This window comes from Meleagris gallopavo, chromosome 1, assembly GCF_905368555.1.
Source record: "Meleagris gallopavo chromosome 1, MGAL_WU_HG_1.1, whole genome shotgun sequence".
Lineage (NCBI taxonomy): Eukaryota > Metazoa > Chordata > Aves > Galliformes > Phasianidae > Meleagris > Meleagris gallopavo.
Window position 1 is genome coordinate 9,735,030 of NC_139404.1, and position 25,074 is coordinate 9,760,103.

General features: G+C 35.0%; 1 protein-coding gene across 1 annotated transcript in view; it reads left to right on the forward strand.

Annotated features, from left to right (window-relative positions):
• Window positions 1–25,074, forward strand: part of PCLO (piccolo presynaptic cytomatrix protein) — a 332,768-nt gene that overhangs the window by 301,903 nt on the left and 5,791 nt on the right. Inside the window, exons 23-24 of the mRNA XM_085216368.1 lie at window positions 20,766–20,900; window positions 21,475–21,620. Of these exons, the coding sequence (XP_085072494.1) occupies window positions 20,766–20,900; window positions 21,475–21,620 (281 nt within the window). The remainder of the gene's footprint in view (window positions 1–20,765; window positions 20,901–21,474; window positions 21,621–25,074) is intronic.

Below are 25,074 nucleotides of genomic sequence, written 5' to 3' on the forward strand. Positions count from 1 at the left end.
ATAGGGTGATATATTCAGTCAAATAGATATAGCGGGCTAGATATAAATCATGTAACAGTTCAGTTCAGAATTTATCCATAAAAGTCACTAAAATTTCATTAGATTCTTATGCCTATAGATAAGCATAAGAAGTATCACATGGTGAGAAACTTTCAAGTACTGTGGATAACACTGAAGATTATTGGAGTGCTGAAGAATTAGGATCAATGCATGTTAGCTGGCTGAGAATTGAAATGAACTCTGAATGTGAGAAGCCTGTCCTCTGAGCAACCCTGAGCTCAGACTCCACAGCTTTTACTTTATTATTTAGCACAGCATTGCTTTTGTCCTATTCCACCCATTATATATTTTTAACTCCACAGGTTTTCACTGGACTTATTCACTGTACTGTATTTACTTTAAATAAGCTCTACAGTGTTTCAGAATTTTCCTTATGTAGAAGGAAGGGATCCTTTGTTACACAGTCTTGTTGGGATTCAAATCACCCACCTTGCCTTAGAGAAATATCCACACCCTATAATATTTTGCCCCTCTGGTTGGTTTCAGTACTAATATCGGTGGGTTTTGTAAAAAAGTGGATAGGCTGACAATGGAAGGTAAGGTTTATGAACAGTTTGAAGTGGAAAATTTGTTTAATAATGCATGTCAGGAACAGAAGTGAAGTCAGCAATTTGAAAACAATGCAGGTAGCAATGATCATATAAACTTGTGTCTGAAGATTCAGTATTGATTAATTCAACAAGCTAATACTGTGCCGCATCAAGGTAGATTTCATACATACAGATTTCTAGGATTAGGTCAATTGCAATGATTTATATGCATATGTCTATACAAATCTAAACATATTCATACAAATGCATATGTATGAATGCCAGTATACATACAAAGGCATGCACATATATAAATGAATGAATTGCATTTACACAGACAGATATATACATAAATGTGTGCATGTACGTATGCATAGTATGATCTAGAAATCATCCTGTATGTTTAGACAAAAACACCCAGTTGTAGATCAGTTGTTTCATCTCCTTCTGCAGGATTCTTCATTATTTGAAATATCACTTTTGTTTCATGAGCTTTCATAATCTGAAAAATAAACACCACTGAGATTGCAATGAATAGGAAAAATCTTCAATGACGTGAGCCCTGTGTATCAAACTAAATCTCACTTAGAAAAGCAATGGATTTCATTAACTTCACTCAGCTTCACAATTTACTTTTCATGTTTTCTACTGCTTTACTAGTCTTCTTACAGTAATTTAAATATAACTGATTTCATTGGCAACTACTTTTGAATCTGAAAAATAGGATAAGAACATTTCTGGTCTGATCCTTTAAGAAGTCTAGGAATTTCTCTGAATTATAAAGGTTTTATTTCAGCCTCATTCATACTCATTCAATTTCTATATCAATTCTCTAATTAAAAACCTAAACTTTTGTCTGATATACCAAACCATCTATTCTAGTGTCTTTCTACAGCTGGGACCTCTGAACTAGATAATGCAATGAGGAAATTTGTCATGGGATTTATGGGATGATCAGCCACTTAGGCAAAGCTTTTGCAATCAGTGGAAAGAAAGAACAATTTTGAAGGTGCAGTTCATCTGTCCTGTTTTAAAGATATATTTGCAAATAAAATAAACCACATTTTAGAAGAGAACTTGCTTTCCTTGTGGTTTAAAGGGAGCCTTGACACCTGGCTCACATACATACATCAACATTCAGACAAATGGATCTTATCAGCAGGGTCTATCTCCAACAGACATTAAATAACATTTACCATAAAATGTTATTCTATATGCATCAAGAAGTAAATTTTAAGCATATTTAACTTTATTTGAAAAAAAAAAAATGCTAATTTGACTTGATCTGCTGTTCTGAGATGGCTGCTGTTCTCAACAGCAAGTGTAATTAAAATCTGAAGTGTTAAGTTCCATAATTATCTTGAACTAACAAGAAGTACAAGATAGTTTCAATTTGCTTTTTATTAGAAAAGGCTCAAATTAGGAAGTGAAAAACTGTATGTAGGAGAAATTTGGGGTCAGCTCTCAGATATATTCAAAATAACCATCTTAAAATAACAGATGTTACATGATAACAAAGATCAGGATTTATTTCCTTAAATAAGAAAGTCAAAGCAGATCACTAGTCCAAATTAAGGAACAATTTGGCACATATTAAGAATATGTTAAAAATACTAATTCTATTTCCATTGCATTTATATAACTAAAAGTTTTAGTTCTCCAAATTCTGTGTTGCAGATATGTTAGATTTATTTATTTGTTAGTCTGTTTGTTTGTTTATGCTCCCGAAAGGAAACAGGAATTCTGCCAGGATTAGCAATCAATTTAGTGATAAAATATGTTTCATTTTTGCTTCTTCCTGAGGGAAGCCCTACACTAAACTTCTCCTCAAACTTCAAATCTCATGGAGAGGAATAAAAATAGGCACCACTGAGATGGTATAGACAGCTGCATAATAGTTCCACGGATTCCGTGATTGACACAAAGCTCATTAGAAAGAAGGGAAATTACTCTCATGATTCACAGTGTACCTGGAGATACTGATTACCTCTTAATTGGTTTTGTCTCTCAGAAGAGTTGGTGCCTTGTACTTGCTAAAGGAAGCTCAACCTTAAAACACACTAGCAGATAACAGCCTCCCTGCTGACCTAAGGCAAACCTCATAAGAAGCTCTGAGCTGCCTAAAGACAAATATGCTTGTATCTCAGTTCCGTACCTCATTGGAGATGGCAGTTCTATTCCTATTGACCTCACTGTAAAAACAACAAACACAGTTGGAAATAAATAAATAAATAAATAAATAAATAAATAAATAAATACCTAAACTAAACAAATGGGAAAAAACAGATCAATCAAATTAAATGCAATAGTCACAGTTAGTAAGCTTATCCTTCTTTTATCCGAGATCCAAGGTGTACTTGTCTCAACTAGGCAATGGCCTGTATAACCATTTAATAATCTCTGTCTCAAATGTGTACCACAGTATTTTAAATAATTTTAGAATTATGATTTAGTACAAACATGGAAATAACCTAAATAGTTCAAACAAATTCCTGTCTCAAACATCCACTTTGTTAATGGAAAGAGCACAAGGACAACTCCCATAGAGTTGGATTCAACAGTTCCTAAGGTAGAAGAGAGAGAACTCTGGGAGCCATCAGAGGAAGTGAGACAAAAATGGGAAGAAGAGAGAAAGCTGATGCGGGAACAGTCAAATTTAATAAAATTACATGTACTATAGGCCTGATTAAATGCTTGAGGAGTGATCCTCCCACAAAGTACCTGAATATCCACAAATGAAAGCAAGAGTGAAGAAAAGCCTAAATTTCACTGCTTAGACTTTTCTAGGTAATGATAACAATCTGTCCATATATCCTTGAACTTTGACCTGCTCTCCCTGGCCTATGAGCTCATAGCCTGTGCCAGTGACACCTTATGTTTACATGATCAAGATGCCTGCATTTCCTCATTGATTTTGGGGGGAAAAAAAAAAAATGTCAAGAAAGACAGGAGCAAACCTGGTCACCTCTGAAAAGTGCCAAACAATTTTTGTATAACCATGATTGGTTGTAGAAAGGGATTGTTGTCTTCAGGTACTTGTAAGACCACATTAGACAAATGTATCCTGTTTGGGGCCTCAAGGTATATTGAGGAGCTTCCAACAGAATGTCAGTGCGGTGTTTAATGGCCAGAGCAAGTGTCACTGAAGAGAGGCTGAGGGTTTATTTAAACATCAGGAAATGAGTTATTGCTAAACACCTGGTGGAAAGTTGCAGAGAAGATGGAAGCAGACTCAGAGCTCCGCAGGAAAAAAAAAAAAAAAAAAAACACTCCCCACTGAAGGGAAAATTGAACAGAATATAAACAAAATGGGAAATAAATCAGCATGAGTTTAGTTAAAATACTGGATAGGGTTGCTTAGTGATGGTGTGAGGCCTCTCTTGGAAATTTTCACAACTCAACAGACAAGATCTGAGCAAGCCAAGTAATCTGGAAGTTAACCCTATTGTAAATGAGAGGTTGGATAGGAGACTTCAATTGTTCTGTCTCTATATTTAGCATTGGTGGAGCCCTGTGTAGAGCACTGCATGTAATTCTAGGCTCCACAATATAAAAAAGATGTTAAGGTGCTTGAATACATCCAGAGAAGGACAAGAAGGCTGGTAACAGGGCTGGAAGGCATGTCCTGTGAGGAGACGCTGAGGACGCTTGAGTTGTCTAGTCTGGAAAAGACGAAGAGGTGACCTCATTGCTCTCTACAACTTTCTGAGCAGGGGAAGCAGAGAGTGAGGTGCTGGTCTCTTTTCCTTAGTGACCAAGGATAGAATGAATGCCAGAGGCTGTTCAGACTGGTTATTAGAAAAAATTTCTTTCCCGGAAAGGTGGTCAAACACTGGAACAGGATTCCTGGAGAGACTGTTGTTGTCCCAAGCCTGTCAGTGTTCAAGAGGCGTTTGGATAAAACTCTTAACAATATACTTTAACTTACGTTTAGGCATGAAAATGTCATGTGGTTGGACTTGATAATCCTTTTAGGTCCCTTCCAGGTGAATTACTTTATTCTAGCCATTTCCTCTCTCAATTGTTTTATGACTCTATACTTGTTTCATAAAACACACTGTTATATGCGAGCAGTGTTGTTCCCACAACCTTATTTCATTCTTCATGGTGGTACAAAACGTGTCCTGAATTGGTTTATGTGAGTAATCCAAATCAATACTTTGTGGGATGCTGGGAGTAACGCAGTTAATAGGATAAGTTTTGCTAACTAGTTCACTAGGCAACTGTACAAACATTTGTGACTAAAGGAGTTAATGGTAGGGAAACTGTGTGAAAACTAATGCGCAGGACTGTGAATAGAGTTTTTTCAGCACTGGTGCCAATTTATTCTGTTTTAAGATGAGTAAGAATCAGTGATTAGTTACAGGCAAAGATGTTCTCTGCAGTTAGACTGGTGCCGAAGGGAGTATTATTTTCTTTGAGATGAGATATCACCAGGAAGAGTTTAAAGAAATGATCTGCAGAAGCTTTTTATTAAACAATCCATAGCATTTTTTATAATAACTGTGTTAACCAAATTTGTCCAGGTAACTATAGTGTGCTTCTTGCAGTTCTCTGCTGAAACTGCAAACAGGTAGCGTTCTTTTCTTAGCATATGTTTTTCTTTCCCTACCCTATGTGCAGGAAGGCTTGGTGTATCTAATGACAGGCTCTTTAAAAAAGTCTCTTTACTAAATAATAGAAAATAAAATGATTAAATTTCCTCCATTGTTCTTTGTTTGAGAAGTAGGATGATGTTTTATGGGTAAAGCATAAAGGGAGACTAGCTCCTTGTAATGGCTCCAGATTTTGTCTTTAACAGTAGAGTATTTAATTCTGCCATTATAAATCCCTCTTTTCAAAACATATCAAAGAGCTTCCAAAATGAGAAAGCACACTGCTGAACTTGCTTTATATATTGAATATTTTTACTGAAAAATGTGGTCCTTTGCTATGGCTTATGTGTCACATGGATAAAGGAATGAAATTCAGCATGGAGCTTGAAAGTTGCTATTATGTTGTGTCTTTGTGCTTCTTTGAGATAGATTAGAAAAGTAATTAGGACTACCAATATATATTTCATTGCGATTAACAACATATATTTAGTTACAATTACTATCTGTAGGTTTAATTACTTAACTCTTCTGATTAGAAGACCTACTTATAATTTTGTGAATATAAATATTTTGTGAATGTAAATATTCAGTACAGACCATTCTACGACATAGGTGTACTAAGAATTCTATATCCTGTCCCACAAGATCAGAATGAAAAAATAAAAAGGGCTACATGGCTACTTATGCTGCTGGTTCAGGTATTATGTTGTCTCAGTCTTAGTCACTTGAAATCTGAAAATTACAATACTATCCTTGTAAAAATTGTGTGTTTTATTAGTAACTGCTGATATTATTGTTATTAAGGGAAACTAATCAAATTTTTACAGGAAACAATTTGTGCAAGCAATTGAGAGTATGTATCACAAAGAACCTGTGACAGACAGTTTTGATTATTTTCATGGAAATCATGACTATTACCACTATTAACTGAAAGGATGATAAATACCTTGAGTTTATTTCTATTTTATGTAGAGTGCTGTATGTGTTGCTTAACCTGAACTATATTTCATAACTTCTGTCTGTAACTTGATTTACTTGCCTTGCACAGAATAATTAGATTCCTTGCAAGCCATATCAGTAGGGATTTTTCAGTTTCCCAGCTACATATGATGTTATAGCTTCCAAGTCATGGATCTAGTTGGCTATGTTCCTTCCTGTAGCCAAAGAATATAAGGAAGGAAAAATAAAACTGGTAAAGGAAATCTTTTCCCTCTATGGGGGATCTACCAATACAGAAAATTTGTGGATTCCATGCTGTGAGGAATATAACAGCATTCATAGACCTTGCAGTTTAGCAATAGATTCGCAGTGTTTTGTTTGTGAAACTACATGCAAGGAGAAATTTCTGGTGTATGTAGTCATAATGGGAGAAAATTGCAGCATTTCACTAAAACAAATTCAAGGACAGAACATGATCTTCAAGTTCTGCAGCCTGATAGTCCTATCTTTTGCTATGATAATCATTTTGCAGAAATAATTAGGGTTATCACTACAACCAATAAATCCATGAAAACTAGTAGAGTCTTTTAATATGAAGGTGTATTACCTTCCAGATCAAATAGGCAGCTTGATATTGCTCTTTGGGGAAAAAATAGAAGCCAATTTTACATGATAAATTCAGTTTAGGTATTGATTTACCTGCTTACCAGGTAAATATCAATTTGAAAGTTTTAAAAACATGCATTAGCTAATTTATACAAGAGAAGTTCATTTTTTATTTTTCCTTTTTTTTTTTTTTTTAAATCTCTTGTTAGCTGTCAATCTCCATGCTGGTTTGCAAAAATAGTAAAATATTGAGGTAGAAGATTGTCTTTTATGTCATTTTGCGCAACTTACTGTTCTTGAATTAAACAGAGATTGATTTCTGTCAAAAAAGAGATACATAAGTAATTCATATTGTGTAGACCATTTATACATTTACCCAGAAATTCTGAAAAAATAAAAACTCAGTTTGAAGTATCACAATAGTCAGATTAATTGGAAGATATAAGTCACTTGCATCTCTGGAAAACAGATTTTCTTCCCAGATCTGGAAATTGAAAGTGTGATGAAGCCTTTGGATCCTTTTTTACCCTTACTTATACATGATTTTCCATAGCGCTGAAGCCAGTCTAAGGTCCTGTGAAAGCCAGCAATAGAAATACCAAGGTATCCAAATTAATTTCGTCCTGAAACCATCTTGTAAAATAAACTACTTCTGTGTATCGCTGTTACAGTAACAGCAGGGAAGTGATGAAAAATAATGCCTCTGCTAAATCATGAATGGGTGACAGATTGCAAATACATTCTCAATCAGAAGCATAGATTAAAGAGTTGATGATTTCCTGCAGAAGGCTAAAAATTTAAGATTTTGCAGACACCCGTGCATGAAATCAAGAACTCGCTAGGGAAGCTGAGAAAGGTGTTGAAATGAATACTAATTTTTTTCATCCCTCCTAAAAAGACAGACAAACTCTGTTTTAGATCAATTGTTGTAAACTGATCTAGATTTGAAACTCTGTGTGATATTTCTGTGATAATTTTCATCCATTTCTTTCTCATTACTTGTGGAGGTTTTCTTTGGAGAAATATCAGCAATAATATCCCAGCTGATTCTTTTAAATCACATCAGAAGTTGTGCTGAAACTGACATATTAATTTTATTTGATTAAGGAGAAAAAAAAAAAAAAAAAAGAACCACCAAAACCCAGACTATTTGAGTAATATAAATTATTTGGAAAAGAACAAAGAGGAGCCATAATTTTTCACTGTGCTCTCAAAATCAGGTTTATTACAGTGTTTAAAAGTTCAGATTTAACCACAGTAATTCCTACTGAAAAGGTTGGCATGTAGGCTTCTAAAGGCATAAGCTGAAATGATGTTTAGTGCCATCATTGTTACTATTACTGAGCTATTCTATACCTATACCTCAGAATTCATATACTTAAATAATATTTCTACTTCTATTGTTATGCTTTTGTTCTCAGTGACTAGTTACTTTCATTTTGAACTCATTGAATAACTGTTTGAGTCAGTAAATAAAGTCAAAAATTAAAGAGTACTAGTGACGAGTCTTTGAAGGCTATGCATTTTTCTGCCCATTCATTTAATATTCAACACAAATATTAAGAATTTATTTCTTAGATTTTTTACAGCACCAAAATATACTTTTAGTAATTCTTATGGTGTTGTCAGGTCAGAAAAAGACTTGTATTATATAAGAAATGATGTTTTCATGGAAAAGAGGGGTGGCCAGTAGAACAAGGGAGATGAGGCCCATGTAAGACCCCATCTGGAGTACTGTGTCCAGGCCTGGGCCCCTCAGCACAGGGAGGATAGAGGACATGGAACTGTTGGAGTAAGTCCACAGGAGGGCCACAGAGGTGCTCAAAAGGCTCAAGAATCTTTCTTATGAACAAAGGATGTGGGAGCTGGGCTTGTTTAGATAGAGAAGAGAAGGCTCCAAGGAGACCTCATTGAAGCCTTCCAGTACTTGAGGTGAGCTTATAAGCAGGAGTGAGAGAGACCTTTTTTACATAGCCTGTTAGTGATAGGACAAAGGGTAATGGCTTTAAATAAAAAGAGGGGAGATTTAGGTTAGATGTTAGGAGGAAATTCTTTACTCAGATGGTGGTGAGGCACTGGAACAGGTTGCGCAGAGAGGCTGTGGATGCCCCATCCCTGGACGTGTTCAAGGGCAGGCTGGATTGGACCGTGGGCAGCCTGATCTAGTGGGGGGCAACCTATGCCATTCTGTGATTCTATGATTCCCTTAGGGTATTGTTCATAAAGAATAAGGTTCTGAACTAGTGCCAGGCCATGATATGATAGATGTCACACTCAGCATCACTAGAAAAAGCTTTCTGAAGAACAATGATATATCACATGAGACTTCTTACTTATTACCATACATAAGAACAGTCATCATGTTTTAAGTTAAGTGTTATTTATTAGCAAACTGATGCATAATAAATTGTTTCTGTATCCAAGGGGAAATCATAGAATGGCTTATATTAGAAGGGGCATTAAAGATCATCTAGTTAAAACTGCCCTGGAATGGAGAGGGTTGCCTTTCAATTCCTTAAAATATAGCATCAATTTGTGACGTCAGATTACAACTGAGATTTCAGAAATCAGAAGAACAGTATTAAATCTTGGAGATTCTTTATAAACTCATGACTATAGGATGAAATTGACTGAAGGGCCCTGAGTCATTTATTCACAAAGCAGTCTCACGACTGTGTCAGGAGACAGAAGAAAAAAGTAATTTCTGTTTTAAAATAGCTGACAGAAAATAAAATCTGCTGTAGCTGTAGCAGCATCAGCTTTCTGTGAGATACTCCTTTGTATTCATTACTGAAAGGGTTCAGTTAATTATACAATTATTACTGAGTACACAATGCTCAGGAGCAGAAAATGATTTTTAATGAGAAAAAGATAGAAAGTGGTTTTTATATATGCAAATGGATGATATTTGCTTCAGAGACCTCATAAAGTTTATGGGGAGTTTCTAAGCCAGATAAACATATTTAAATATAAATACGTGTGTTTTCTGATTCAACTTTTCTGAGAACACTGAATTGCTGTCAAATTTAAATGAATGATCACATTCTCAAGAACCTTTTCCCTGCACAAACTCCCATTTCTCAGAACAAGGGATTGACTTATTCTGCTCTGTGTCACCAAAGGTGGGATCTCATCACATAAGATGTGGTTATGAAAGTTTCTGGTCATTGTATGGAAAAAAAATGTAGTCTTTCACTATGAAAAATTGTTTCCACTTGTAACTCGGACACCTAACTACCACATTCTCCTATTAGGATAAATTAGGTTCCTCTGTCTTTTTGAAATCCATAATTTTCAGTTTTCATTGTCTTAGTACGAGAGCTTCCAGCATTTTACTTATTCCCCATGAATGTTCAGAGAGTCAGAAACACTTTTTAAAAATTTTTACCCCATAAAAGATTAAAAGTTTTTTTAAAGAATCATTTAGTCCACTTGGAACATGGACTTATCAAATCATCTTGAGCTTTGTTATTGGTTTTTACATGACATATAATTCCATTTATTTAACAAGTTTCTTCCCACTTTATGAACATTATAAACAAGGGCAAATTTTCACTCTTTTTTTTTCCCCATCATGGCAATGTTCATCACAGAGGTCTGTATGTACATTTATTTTAGTGCTGTATTGTCCCTATATTAATCTGCTCTAGGTTTTCAGATGATGTTCTTTTTATTAAAATGCATCTCTGTGGAGTTTAAACACACACACATCAGTTCAATGGTGCAATGAAATGCCATCTTTAGTATATGTCTATTATAACCAGCTTGAGGGAATCAGCATTGCAAGAATAACTTCTCAGTACTGAATCAGAGGCAAAATATAAACTATGTATTTAAATGAAAAGCAGGTACTTTAGATCATAAATATTTCAGATATGGAAAGTTACAAACTTTAAAAGGATCGATACACAATTAACAGATTAATCTAGAGAAGGACTGAAGAGTAAATTGATATTTCTCAAAACTGGTAACAACTTTAGGAATCATCTCCCCGTTACTGCAAATACTGCTTCCAGGCACCAATCCTCCAGTGACTGTAGTATTCTGAATTCATCATAATACTATGGAACACGCTGCACATATTTTCTACCCTTCCTTTCTGAGTAAAATCTTGATCAATACACTTTTCCAGCTTAGACTAGGCTGATTCCATGTTTGTTCTTATTAATAGAAAAGATCATCCCTCATTGCTCCACTGGGCAGATTCTGAAAATAGTTGAATCCCAGTTGTGATTACAAGTATTAATTTTTTTGTGCTAAAATTTCCTATGTTCTGTACATCTAGTTACAAAATATTCTGGTGGTCCTGGAAGAAAGATTTACCTTGTTTGGTATAGTAAGCTTTGCTAGAATTACCACAACTCTTATTATCATACTGAATATGCAATTTTTCAGATTCTTATGCTTAGAAGTCTTATTAGCATCAATGATTTCACAAATCATTCTTATTTAATGATAGAAAAATAGCATCTCTACAGTAGGCTGCAACCACTGTTCCAGGTAATGTAAGCACACAACAGAAAATCTATTAATGTAATAGCATTACCTGTCTTCCACACGAACAGTCAGTGTAGAAGCATCTGCTCTGGTACCCAGGCTGTGCAGTGCACATGACGGTGCACATCAGTGAGCAGCTCCAGGGAGGTATGAGCAAGACTTTAAGCATATTTCACTGAAGAGACCAAGAACTGCAGGATAAATCTGAGGGGGAATCTGGAAATCATGATGTGGAGAAAGAATAGGCAGGTTCTTACAAAAATATTCATCTTCAGTTACCATGATAATGTGCTTATTTTGTGTTTATAACACAAAAGAGTGCTAACATATTGCGTTAGCCTGAGTATGTGTATGCATATATTTGTGTATACAAATGCCATCTTCCACCTCCTTCTCAAAAAAAGCTTTATGGAGTTACATATGCTACCATGTGTTAAGTAATTTTTTTTTTTTTTTTTTTTTTGTGAGCTATAAATGACTTGGGCAAGCTGTGAAATAAAACAGCCTGTTCCACTGCATTAAAAGTGAAGACTCTGTGCTTATTCTCTGTGCAATAAATGTGCAATGGGCCACTATCCAAACTAACTGGAATGAAAACGTCATATGTGGTTCATACACCAATACCTATTCGCTGTGTAAAATTCTCCTTAAAGCAGGCTTTATGAGAGAGGGAAAATATCAAAATATTCTGTTATATTAAGTTCTAAGTCAGAAACTGTACTTTTTCTGTATTGATTTTCACTTTTAAAATCTAATTTAGTGTTTCTAGAACAACTAAAAGTTATTCTTCTGGATGTATTTCTTATTGTCTAAATTCTTTGAAAACTTGCATCTGATTTTACCCATTTACCTCCAAGATTTTTTTTTCTTTCTTTTTTTACTATTTTTTCAGTCAATACCTCTAAGATACTGAAAGCAACTGAAAAATTATCTCCTAACTAGCTACCTGCCAAGGGATATGGGGAAGTTCCTATGTGGTTCTATAGCAGAACATTGTTTTCTGTTTACATTTAAATGCAATATAACAGTTTTTTTCTTCTGCCTGATCTAGAAATGTGACAGAAGTTGTAGAAATAAACTTAATCTTTGTCTCACACTGTTCCCCAGGTGATCAGCAGATGATGTTTCCCAACAGAATTATTACTTTACAGAAATACAATCTTCAAGTACTTTAGTATCATATGTTCCATTTTTAGCTGTTGATCTTAGGAAATATGTTATTCTTACCATATTTTTCAAGCGCTCTGTGTACCTGAATTTAGGTTGGTGGTTGTTTGTTGCAATCTACCTAGGAAATATTTTGTTCAAAGGGTTATTTTCTCTCTGGATTCAGAAATGTAGTAAGTATACAACTACTTCTAAGTTTTTCTCTTCGGGTTTTTGTGCAACCTGATATTCTGATTTATATTTAGAATTATCTGATGCTCTTTACTGTAATGTTTGAGCACATGTTCTATTGTCCCTTGCTAACATCAATGGGAGTCCATGTGTAACTTCAGTTATTTCACTCGTCTTGAAGTGTTCAAATGATTTCCATTATAATTTCATGGCATTGTAGTATAAGCCAAATAAACTTTAAACTATTTGATGGGTTTTCTATTTGTTCATGCTAGAACACTTAATTTCATGAAGTCAAGGAGGCAAAAAGAATAAATAAATCTGTTGTGATGTTCACATATTCGTATGTATATTCAGAAAAAGTGTAAGCTTAGGCACAGAAAGTGAAGTTCATTTCAGAAGGGATTTTGTCTTTTCAGCATGTACTGCCAAACTCTTAAAAACTTGCATCTCAAGACTAAAAATGATTTTAAAAAAGCATGTCATAAAAATGCTTTTTAAAGCATGTCATCCTTTAAATGAGAATCTAAGCAAACTCTAGCAAAATCTCCCCTACTTTTTATGTAGATAAAAACCAGCAGACAAAGAGCTTCCACTCACTTTAACTGATCATTTTGTAGTATTGTGCAAAACTTTTTACTGAACAGAGTCAAATAAGCATTTTTAATGACAATTTGCAAATTTCTTCTCTCATTAGCACATTTTCTCCTCAGTAATACTTTAATAGAATAGGTTTAAAATACATTGCATTAATCCAGGTTCAGGTTTTTCTGTATGCATGGCATTAAACACTTCTCTTCCCTGTATGAATTTTTTCCCATTGGAAAGCTAGGGCAAGTCACTAACATTTCTGACATGCCATGGCAAGCCATCTTTTATGGAATTGATTCTGCAGTACATGATATTTCTCCTTATGTAAGATGTTAAAATTGTGAAAAGAAGGTTGTGAACATATATTTAGGCTAAGGCAATGATTTATGGTGAAATGATTTATGGTGACATGATTTATGATGAAAGGGAGCAAAGGTGTATAAAGGGGGATCTTCTTGAGAAATGAGGCTGCATAACTCTGCCTTTCACATCCAGCCTGAACATCGTTGAAGTTCAATTAAAATAGATTAATTTTGATAACCATTTTGGTTTTATCTCATTGATCTTATGATAAATGATAGATGTGTATTTGGATTATTTTAGCTCAGTTTCAATGACTAAAAATCAGTTTTTTGAGTCTATTGCCTCACCTCACACTTGCCATAGAAGAAAAGGAAGGCATCTTCCAAAAGGCATTTATCCATGCTAAGACATGGTTAAGAAGAGTTTGGGTTAGACATCTAGAATTCCTTCTGATTAACTTTGTCATTGGTATATTATTCTAAACCATTGCTGTTTGCTAGAATTCTGGTATTTAAATGAATTGCAGGGAGAATATTAATCAGCTCAGAATATAAGGCTCCTCTTTTGCAAAAGTATAAATAAGCAGAGGTATCTAGTAGAATGTAGTACTGGAATTAGTTCTACAACACACTTGATTTCCCTCTTCCCATTTTAATCCTCTTTCTACAGCTGTTGATTCAAATTCAGGTATTCAGTATTCATCTTCATAATTGAAAAGAAACTCTTTAGTCACCTCTGATCACCTGGATTTGCTGGACGTGATATTTAAAGTTAAATCTTAACTTCTATTTCTTCCAAATGCCTCAATGGCACCACATACTTTTCTCACTAAAATATTGAAAAAACTTTTCTTGGGAAATCTCTTATACTGTGATTCCATTCACTGACCTTCTGACACTAAAGAAGCTTACTTTCATAGTCCACCTCCTTTAATTTTATTGCCCCATTGACTCATTACATACTTACCCTACTTTTGCAAAGGCCTTTTAGGATGCCAAACAGAAATAAATCCAGATGAAATTGGACTCATACATCTTTAATTTTTTTTGTTTGCTTGTGTAAGCACTTGTAAAGTATCAATGTTATCTTCCCATCATTTTTTGAATTACTTTACTTCAAGTGGTCTAAACATGTCATCAGTCCAGAGTCAGTATTATTTCTGTCTGTTCACATCTGTAAAACAGAGGCACATGCAGTGATCAATAAATGGAACAGAGATTATTTTTTTCTGGGAAAGATTTCACACCTCATCAGGAATAATAATAATAATAATAACAAGAAGAAGAAGAAGAAGAAGAAAATAAGCCTACAGTTCAAGTCTTTGTTTCAAAAATGTATATTTATATATGTATAAAGTGTTTTATCAGGAACAAAAAAAAAAAAAAAAAAAAAAAAAAAAAAAGTCTTAACAATATTCTCTGCCAAAGAGTCTGTTTAATCCTACTAAGAATTTTAGGAATAAAAGCTAAATTTCTTCACTAGTATATTCAAATTTTTGTGGGCAATGTAAGTGCCTGCTAGTCCTAGGAATCATAACATAAATCTGCCAGCTTGTTCATATGTCTGAGCCTTAAAGCCAGACATTCACACTGCCCACAGAATTGTAAATTGTACTTGCTGTGAGCGAAGATTCTTAATTCTTCTTATCTCCCTCATTACATGATTCTATGCACACATCACATCAGAGGAGACAGAAAAATATTAATCTTTTTAGCTCATTTCATAATATGCAGGCTGTTCACAGCGGCTCAAGTCTTCAGGGTAAGAAAAGGAAAGGAAATGGAGAGAAGCAACTCTCTCAGTTTGTGCCTTCTCCCAGTGTGGAACATCCCTTGTTCCCACAGAGAACCAATTTTCCTGACAGCATTTATACCCCCATCCCAGAGGAGTGTGACTGGCTGATACAGTATCCCTGCACGTGTCAGGTGAGAGAGGGGATAATTTGAGCCCTCCATGTGTACTAGCACCTAGTTTTCATGCAGGCAAATAAGAGAAGGCTGAACATATATCAGCTGCTGTAATCCATGTTTGGAGCAGGAGAAAAAAGAGGTGGCTTCAGTCTGCACTTTAGATTTTCCTGGGACATGTTGAGAGCACCATGCAGGGCCGATTGAGTATCTCATTGCAAGAGAAGCAACAAACTTAAGAACCTGCATGTATCCATTCTCATCATGGGAGCTGAAGAGTCTATTTATTAAGCCAGTCTTATGCCATTAAATCCAAAGATATCTATTTAAAGTATTGGAAGGCAGTAGTTAAGACTACATTGGATGTCTAATTTTCTTACAGTAGAGAACACAAAGGTGAAACCAGCCTACAGAAGAAAAATTGACAGTTTTCAGGGGAGAAAGAAACATGTGGGAGAAAGACAAAAGATAAAAAAACAGGAGATAATAGAAAAACCTCAGAAGGACAGAAAGGTCAAAAACTGGAAGCACTAATAGGTATTGTTTATAAAGCTCATCCATCATTATTTTACAACAGTTCCACCAGTAGATGTTGTCTCAGCAAGAGGATGTAAGACATTATGAAAAAGAATTTGTCACCGCAAAAAACCAACAACCTAACTAGCTAACTAAAACAAACAAACAAACCCCTCAACAAAGATAACAAGGTTTGCCAAAACGAATACTGGAAGATTTTGGTTGGTTGGTATTTCAGATTCTTGGTATATTTATTTTCGAAATGACAGTGAATACCTTTCTGCTTTACCTTCTGCTGGAGTTGTTTAACTCCAGTACTAAATGTAAACAGTATATGTTCAGTATTCACAGTAATTCTGAATTATTTACTGGAAAATGATAACTTTATCTTGCTTTGCTGAAGCACCACTGTCTGCTGAAAAACAGATTTCTGTCTCTCAAAATGGTACTAAATCAATCCAGAAGTAACAATTCTTTCTACAACAGCACTCTTTGGTAGATGGAATATTATGTCTGTATGAACTTATGGATTAAGAGTGGAGGGAAACATAATAGCGGCAAAGGTCCCTCTCAGCATTTCTAGTTCTTGATGTTCTGTCATGGGATTAGAGATCATGCACTGAAGTCTTGTTCATGCTTACAATAAAAAAGACTCTCTCTTTACAGTATTTCAATCCCAGTTAATAAATCCAAGCATCTCTAAGTTAGAGATGTAATTGTTATTGTCTCCATCTGTTAGGTCAACACACAGATAAAGATCACAGAAAACCAATAAAGGACAGTGCTATGAAGACAGAGCTAAGCATAGGTGATACGTGGCTGGTTGGACTGGATGATCTTGTAGATCTTTTCCAACCTTGATGATTCTATGATTCTATGATTCTGTGATTCTATGATTCTATGATTTGAGTTGCTCAGTTATGGAAGAAATGATGTGTAATGACAGTGTTAAAAATAACTATATCTGCACCTTGTCTGTCACTAGATGCCTACAAGGTAAAATGCTGCTAAGAAATGCTTGTATTCTAACAATGAACACTGCACAAACGTTCATTAATTTAATCTCTCAAGGTATCAAAACAGATGAAGACCTAAGGAAATGAAATTAGTTGCAACAAAAAGTGACTTTATTTCTGATCATATGCTTATGATGACAATAGTCTAATCATTACTCATCTCTTCATCTTACACTGAAAGATAATGGAAATTTATAGGCTTATTTTGTACACTTTAATTATAAATGTCACAAGTTCAGAAGGAGCACACTTCACGTTGTACTTAAATGCTTTTAAGACAACTGCTACAAAAATCTATGGAGGTTTCTTATTACCAAACATTCTCCAGGAGAACGTGCATGGTGATGCTTCATATAATCTCATAATTTCTATTTGCACTATCACATAATTTCCCTCCTTCCCTGATCTGCATTCCCTGATTTCCGTACTGAATTATTTTAGCTTTCTTCTGAGATTTCTTATAACACGAACCAATTTGCTCTTTCTGAGACTGACTGTGGTCCTGGAGTCAACCTGCACATCTCTGAACTGTGTTGACAGATGCTTATTTCAGGCAATTAAGCCAGATAAAATTCATGCTATTGTCCTGTGACATTAACCTACTCATTTAAGTGTATTGCTGAATGAGCTTTGATAGCATGGACCAAAGACAGATCTTTATTGCTGTCTTGGGTAATTTTTACTGGCACCAGGCATCTGATCAAAATGCTATTGCAGCATAATCCATAGTAATCAAAACTGAAATTTAATTTACTATTTCATAATGACTTCAATAGTGATAGCAGCAGTGCAGATGATGCATCCTGTGATTTACAGAAGCAATCACTTAAGACAAATAACAACTAATTTACCTTTGACAGCATAGAATGTGATAGTTCTGCAAGAGTAAAAGTTTTTTTTTCCATCATCATAGCAAACTTAAATTCCTTAACTTCTCAAAATGCCTCACAGCAATTTAGTTAATTAACCATCATCTTTTAGTTGCTAATGAAATTTAATAAATCTGGTCCACACCAGGTTGTGGAAGAAGAAGTATGTTGCCATGCAAAATAATCACCACAGTGTTTAGTTGTAGGTATATCTTTTAAGACTTGATTTGCTACTTTGTTCCTAAATTGAAGACAGTGATAATGTCCACGCCTTTGGTCTTCATCCTGTACCTCAGTAAGGTTGCATTTTAGATATATATATGTAAAATGTAAATACGACACAAAATCAATTTGAAATTGGCAGTCCCTTTCAACATTTACTCCATCATATGTGTATAGAAAGCAGCTGCATCTTTCCTTCCAGTCCTTGATTGCTTGACTAAATTAGAACGTAATTTCTTAATGCTTTACTCTTTGCCACTTCAATAATTCTTCGGTAAGTTTATACCTGTTTCATCTGAAATATGTCTAAATCAGATTCCAGCTTCAATTTGTGCAGAGGTTTAAAAGGCCAGGTTGTAGCAGTGATTATTTTTAATTATATTATATATATAAATTATATATATATAATATATATTATATTTAAATATAAATTATATATATATATATTATATATCATGATCCACCCAAAAAAATTAAATGGAAAAAACAACAGAATGCATGGTTTCATATGGACGTTTGTGAAACAACAGCTGGCTTATTTAATGTGATATTATTTAATTTTGGTAATACTTTGCAATACATGTAGGTAATCTTTAGAAAGTTATATGGTAGCTTTCTTGTCTTTAAGAGAGAAGGTTCTCCATTTGTATCATAATTGTTTAATTTCTGCAGAATTGCTTTTCTCCTTACAACATCTTGGCACCAGCTAGTAGAACTTAATGGTAGTGTGATAAATCTCCATTGTGCTGGCACAAGAAACTAGGTATCAAAGACTCCCAGAGGCTTATGTGCTTTTTCACTAATGGCTAAAGAGAAGAAACAATATTTTAACAGTACCAGAAAAATAGATACAGAAGCATAACGCCCCTTTATGACTTGATGATGTGATAGCTGGCATTCAGCTGAAGGATGTGAGCTCTACTTACACAACTGTATTCAATTAGAAGATGTAGTCAGACTGGGCTCTACCTGGTCTCAATACAGTCTTGTGGGAGAACAGGCAGGGGAAATGTGAAACAGCGTGGCCTACATTACATTCTGTGCTTTCTCTCCATCTGTGGGCTGATTCAGAGAAAAATGCATACACTGTAGAGGTAATGGGCTTGCATTTCTGACCCTGTGAGAAAGGAAGTCACCTTTATTTTAAAGGTCTCAATGAGCACTTTCTTTTAAATTATGTAAGTGATACTGTTTCATACAGGAAGGTGAAATGCTTTACTAGTGTCTTAATTCATTGCCTTTCAAAATGTTACTCTTCAGTGCCCTATCAAATATTGATGGGATTTTGTTTTGGTTTACTTGTTTGTTTTTTAAAATAACTTAGTTATCTTGATGTAAAAGCTTCAGAAAAGATGATATATAGTGACCACTGTATGTCTTGTAAAGATTTTCAGTGAAATTTTGCTATTGTAACAAAATCATTTCTGAAGCAAGTACATCCTGAAGCATATAATCTGTTTATACAATGAAAGTGCATGCATTTTTATGTTGTTCACCCTAGAAATACACCATCCTTAATATTTCTGGACACCTCTAAATGGTATAATCTCTTTTGAAAAATAAACAAACAAACGAAACAATCAGAAGCACCCAAATTAAAACAAGAAAATAAAACAAGAAAATAATTGCAGAATCACAGCACGGTAGGGGTTGGAAGAGACCTATGGGCATCATCAAGTCCAATCCCTCTTCTAAAGAAGGTTTCTTACAGTAGATTGCACAGGAAAGTGTTTGGGCTGTTCTTCAGTATCTCTAGAGAAGAAGACTCTACAATCTCTCTGGACAGCCTGTTCCAGTACTCTGTCACCATTACAGTAAAGAAACTTTGTCATGTTTGTATAGAACTTCCCATGTTGCAGTTTTCACTCATTGCTCCTTGTCCTGTCCCTGCACATCGCTGAAAAGAGCTTGGCCTTATCCGCTTGATTCCCCTGTTTTAGATACTTATAAACAGTGCTAAGATCCCCTCTCAGCCTTCTCCAGGCTTAACAATTCCAGATTTCTCAGCCCTTCTTCATACAGGAGATGTTCCAGGACCCTCATCATCTTTGTCACTCACTGCTGGATTTCTTCTTGGAGATCCCTGTCTTTTTTGAACTCAGATCCATACACAGCACTCCAGATGTCGCCTCAAGAGGGCAAAGTAGAAGGGGAAGATCACCTCCCTCGACCTGCTGGCCATGCTCTTCTTAATGCACCCCAGATACCACTGGCCTTCTTGGCCACTAAGGCATACTGCTAGTTCGTGGCCTACTTGATGTCTGCCAGGACCCCTAAGTGCTTCTCAAAGCTCCTTTTCAGGAGATTATCCCCTAACCCATACTGATGTATACGTTTATTCCTTCTCAGGTGCAGGACCCTGCTCTTGTTCTTGTAAGTTCATAAGGTTCCTTTCTGACCAAATCGTCAGTCTGTCCATCTCTCACTGAATGGCAGCACAGCTTTCTGATGTGTCAGCCACTCCTCTCTTTTGTATCATCAGCAAACTTGCTGAGGGTGGACTCGATCTCTTCATCCACGTCACTGATGAAGACACTGAACAAGATCAAACCCAGTACTGACCCAGAACCTGACTCTGCCATTGATCACAGTCTTCTGAGCTCAGCCAGTTCTCAGCCCAAGTCACTATCCACTCATTTATTCTACGCTAAATAATTTCATTAACGGATGCTGTGGGAGAAAGTGTAAAAATGCAATCCCTTTCCTTTTCCATTTATTTGAGTTGTTGTTGTTGTTGTTTTTTTTCTTTCTTTTTTTTTTTTTTCTGTTTTTCCAGGTAAAACACAAGTTATGGGTGAAATCAAGATTGCATTAAAAAAGGAAATGAAGACAGATGGAGAACAACTGATAGTAGAAATCCTTCAGTGCAGAAATATCACATACAAGTTTAAATCTCCAGATCATCTACCAGGTATTTCACAAAAAATAGCTTCATGATACTTTGAAAACATAAAATAAGATGGATCTGAAGTCTTTTAACAACACCATTAAAATAGGAAAGGAAATTGCTTCCTAATCAGATTGACAAATTCTATAGGATAACATTTGAAGTGTTCTTTGCTCCTATTAATTTTAATGAAAGTGAAAACATTTTGTAGAAACAAATTAACTCTCAGAAGTTAATCCCTTTTTCAAAGCACTTTTGATTGTTAAAAATTAATCATTTTTAGCTTTAATAAAAATTATTACTCCTTAGGTTATAAAAGATCTAGTGAAAAGTTGTATTTTGGTATAAAAGTTTATTAAAAATGAGATACTCATGTTACTAATAATATTTTTTCTTTCAATGACAGTGTTGTCAATACAATGTAATTTCCTTGAATTTAGAGAAGCGGTTCCATTTTTTACACAATGTAAATGAGAACAGAACATGGCTCTGTAGAGTACCTTGCTCTATTTATTCTCAGCATTTCCCTGCATTGAAGTTATTAGCAATGACTATTTGAAAGTTTCTGTATTTAGTTTATTGAACTGTTCTTCTCCAGACCTGTATGTGAAACTTTATGTTGTGAACGTCTCTACCCAGAAGAGAGTAATTAAGAAGAAAACCAGGGTATGTAGGCATGACCGAGAGCCTTCGTTCAACGAAACGTTTAGATTTAGCTTGAGTCCTGCTGGACATTCTCTTCAGGTAATCCTGCATCTTATTTTATCTGATTTTATATGTTTTTCATGCTGATCTATGGGCACTTAAGATCAATCTTCTAGCCTGGTTGTTTGCTGAAAAGAGAAAATTACAAAGTAATTTACAAAAGTAAAGAACAGAAATATCCAGTAAATAATGGAATCAACTCCATCCCAGATGGAGGACACTCACCAAGATTACTTAATCTATTACCTCACAGTGAGGAAGAGTATTTATAGACCAACTCTGAAAAGTGAAGGCGTAGCCTGTTCTTAAAATCTTCTAGAGAAATTACTCATTTTCAAAAAATATATATATATACACTTTTTAAATATCTTTGGAAAGTTTGTTGTATCATCCAACTTAAACATGCTAACTTAGATACTATTCTCTGTGTATGTTTGTAAAAGAGATATTTTTGGTCTGTGACACACCAAATGATTTATTTGTTTCTTTGGTGGTTTTTTTTTTGTTTGTTTTGTTTTTGTTTGGTTTTGTGGGAATTCAGGAATAGTGCCTCTTCTCATTGATTTAGACAGATTTGGTCAGATACACTTATTTGGAGAGGTAGAATTTACTTTATCTATTTCCATTGCTTTCACATGAGTAGATAACTGTATGAGTTATTCGTGTTCATCTAGTCAGTGGAGATGATGAACAATTCCAGGGGTAACTGCATGCTAATCTTAAAAGCAAATTGAAGGAGTTTTTCAGTGTCTGCTGAGAATACCTTTAAAACTGAATTACTAACATGTCGACTAAGTTTTGATGAATATGATTAGATTAATAACTTACATGCCTACATTAGATTTATTGGCTATAATATTAAAACTAAAGCCATAATGTAAGCTTCTTAGAAATGGAGCCAACAAAAAATAGATATAGCTTTCCCCGTGTTAAGACATCCTAACATCCTTATCGATTAAACAGATTGAGTAAATCTACTAGCGATTATATTACATGGAAAAAATTGATGTCGTCAATAAAGTCTTGCCAAAGTTTAAGAGTTAAAATTCCTCTTAAAACTTTACCTGTAATGGTAGCTTGAAGGAGTGAGGCCAGGAAAGAAGAACCCACAGAGTTGTGTGGGAAAATGAACTATCAAGTTGTTAAGGAATAAGGGAGGTAGTCATGGGAACAGCCAGCCTGAGACACAGCAAGGTGAAATCAGAAACACTGTGATGTGTCTGGTGCTGAACACTACATCTAACAGAAAAAAAGGCTCTTTTTTTGCAGTCTCTTTTTTGTAACTGGCATGGATATTCTTTATCCCTGCGCCTTTGAGCACACAACTGTAGGATCACAAATAAAACTAGTAAGTAGCAAGTTTAAAGCAAACAGAAGTTGTTACTTCTTCATGCAAATTAGAGCCTGAACTATAAAATACGTTACAATAAACTATTTTGTATGCTAAATGATTTCATGGAAAAATTATCTGGATAAAATCATTTAATAAATTCATGTTAACAATACCTCATAAGTAATTAAACACAAACATACCATTTGTGATCAGAAAATGACACAGAATTGGAAAGATCAGCCAGTGTAACTTCTGGCTTTCCATAGGACTACCCAAAAATCAAACCATATTTCTGAGAGCATTATCTAAATTCTTCTTGAACTGACCTTCAATAGAACATAGTAGGTATCTCAGGATTGTACCACTGCATGATTATTATCATCCTATGCATAACGCTCTGCATATCTGGAAGCAAAACACTTGCTTAGAGAGATCTTTGGTCTGACTCAGTACATATGTTTTAATATGCTTGTCGTGCCTGTCAGTCAATCTGTTCCTACTTGAAAGTATGAAGGTGGCTGATTTGAATGCTGAATTTAAGAGTGATGAGCATTTAGGAGCAAAGACATGGGCACTGTCAGAAGAGATCTGGGAAGAAAGAAAGGAAACCAAAACAGAATGTATAGAACAAAAATGAAGTTGGGAGATAGCAAAGGAAAAGTAGACCAGAGAGAGGGATTAAGAAGAAATCAACCATATTAGTCACAGAAAGCACATTATTAGGAATCAACTAGAGTTAAAAATTAGGACAAAGATCTGCAATCCAAAAAATCAATAGGGTAATAAGCAAAATCTGCAAATATTAACCATGAAAATGTAATCATGGACTATGGAGTTAAAAAAATAATGAAAATGAAAAAAAAAAAATCTAGACTTGCCTGGTCATGAATATTGAGAGCAAGAAAAAAGAAAGAAAGGAACTGGGACTACTTGATTCAGGATAACAAGGCTGGAATTTAATGACAAACTAGAAAAGACAGCTACTAGGGATCTAGCTAGTAGGATTGGAGAAAAGGATCAAGGACAGAAGATACAGAAAATTTCTGTTAGAATTTTTTCTGCCCCAAAATGTTGATGTGACAGAATCAAAACATTCTGTAGAAAATATTTTGACAAGTTTCAGACAGGCATTTATCTCAGCCCCTAGCAGCTCGCTTTCCTGAGTTCTCTATTCCTTGGCAACCCACCTGGGACCCTTCTGGAAAGCACTGGGCTGCTGGCTCCTTTGTCTTGCTCCTTAGCTAGCTCCTGGCTGACTAGCTGTCTGCAATTAGAAATTCAGAATGTTCTATATGAAAGTAATCAAAAAAAGAATGTTTTCAACAGAGATTTTGGCTTAGCTTGCCAGTCTTTCAGTTGTTCATCAAAGTGACCTAGAAAACCACCAGGCTGCCTAGTTCCCTAGGGACAGACTTTCTGATTAGTGAATTGGGATTTCCTAATAATTCCATGTTTGTGACCAACTCATTTGGTCCTCCCTCTTCAAATTCGTTGACTGACACACATGGAGGTGTCCAACCTGTCCAGATAGGTATCTTTTGTGGTATGAAATACTGCCAGAAAAATGGAAAATTCATCCAGAAAAATAATTGCAGATTTCTTTCCCCCTCTGTTTAAAATTTCTGTTGTAATGTAAAATTTGCTTTTTTGACTTTGTCAAAATAAATATCAGAATGGAGCAAAGTGCAGAAATGTTAAAATTTTTGATTACTGAATATTCCAATTCTTCTACAGTTCTGTTAGGTATCTGTTATTGTATAGTCTCCTTCAAGATCTCAGTGAGATACAACTTTTTTTGAGTCCTGACATTCTTCTGCTGTCTATACCTGTGAAACCAAGGGAAAAAAAGCTCCAATTTCTCTCCTACATACAGAGGAGTGACATATGCTTCATACAGAGAGTGACAGCCTCCTGCTGTTATCCTTAACTTGTTTTCTTAGGTCTGCTCGTGACTCTGATTGCTAACCTTCTGCTAATCATGGAAATGCATTTTTTCATAAATTCTATTTCTTTCTGAAAAACATAGAAAGTTGATAAAAAATAAATTAGTAATGAACTTGTTTATTTGGTTACTCAAAAATTAAGAAATTCTAGAAATTATCCAATTATGTAGTTATAACACACCCCTCCCTTGAAGTATGTCTGTTATCAAATGTATTC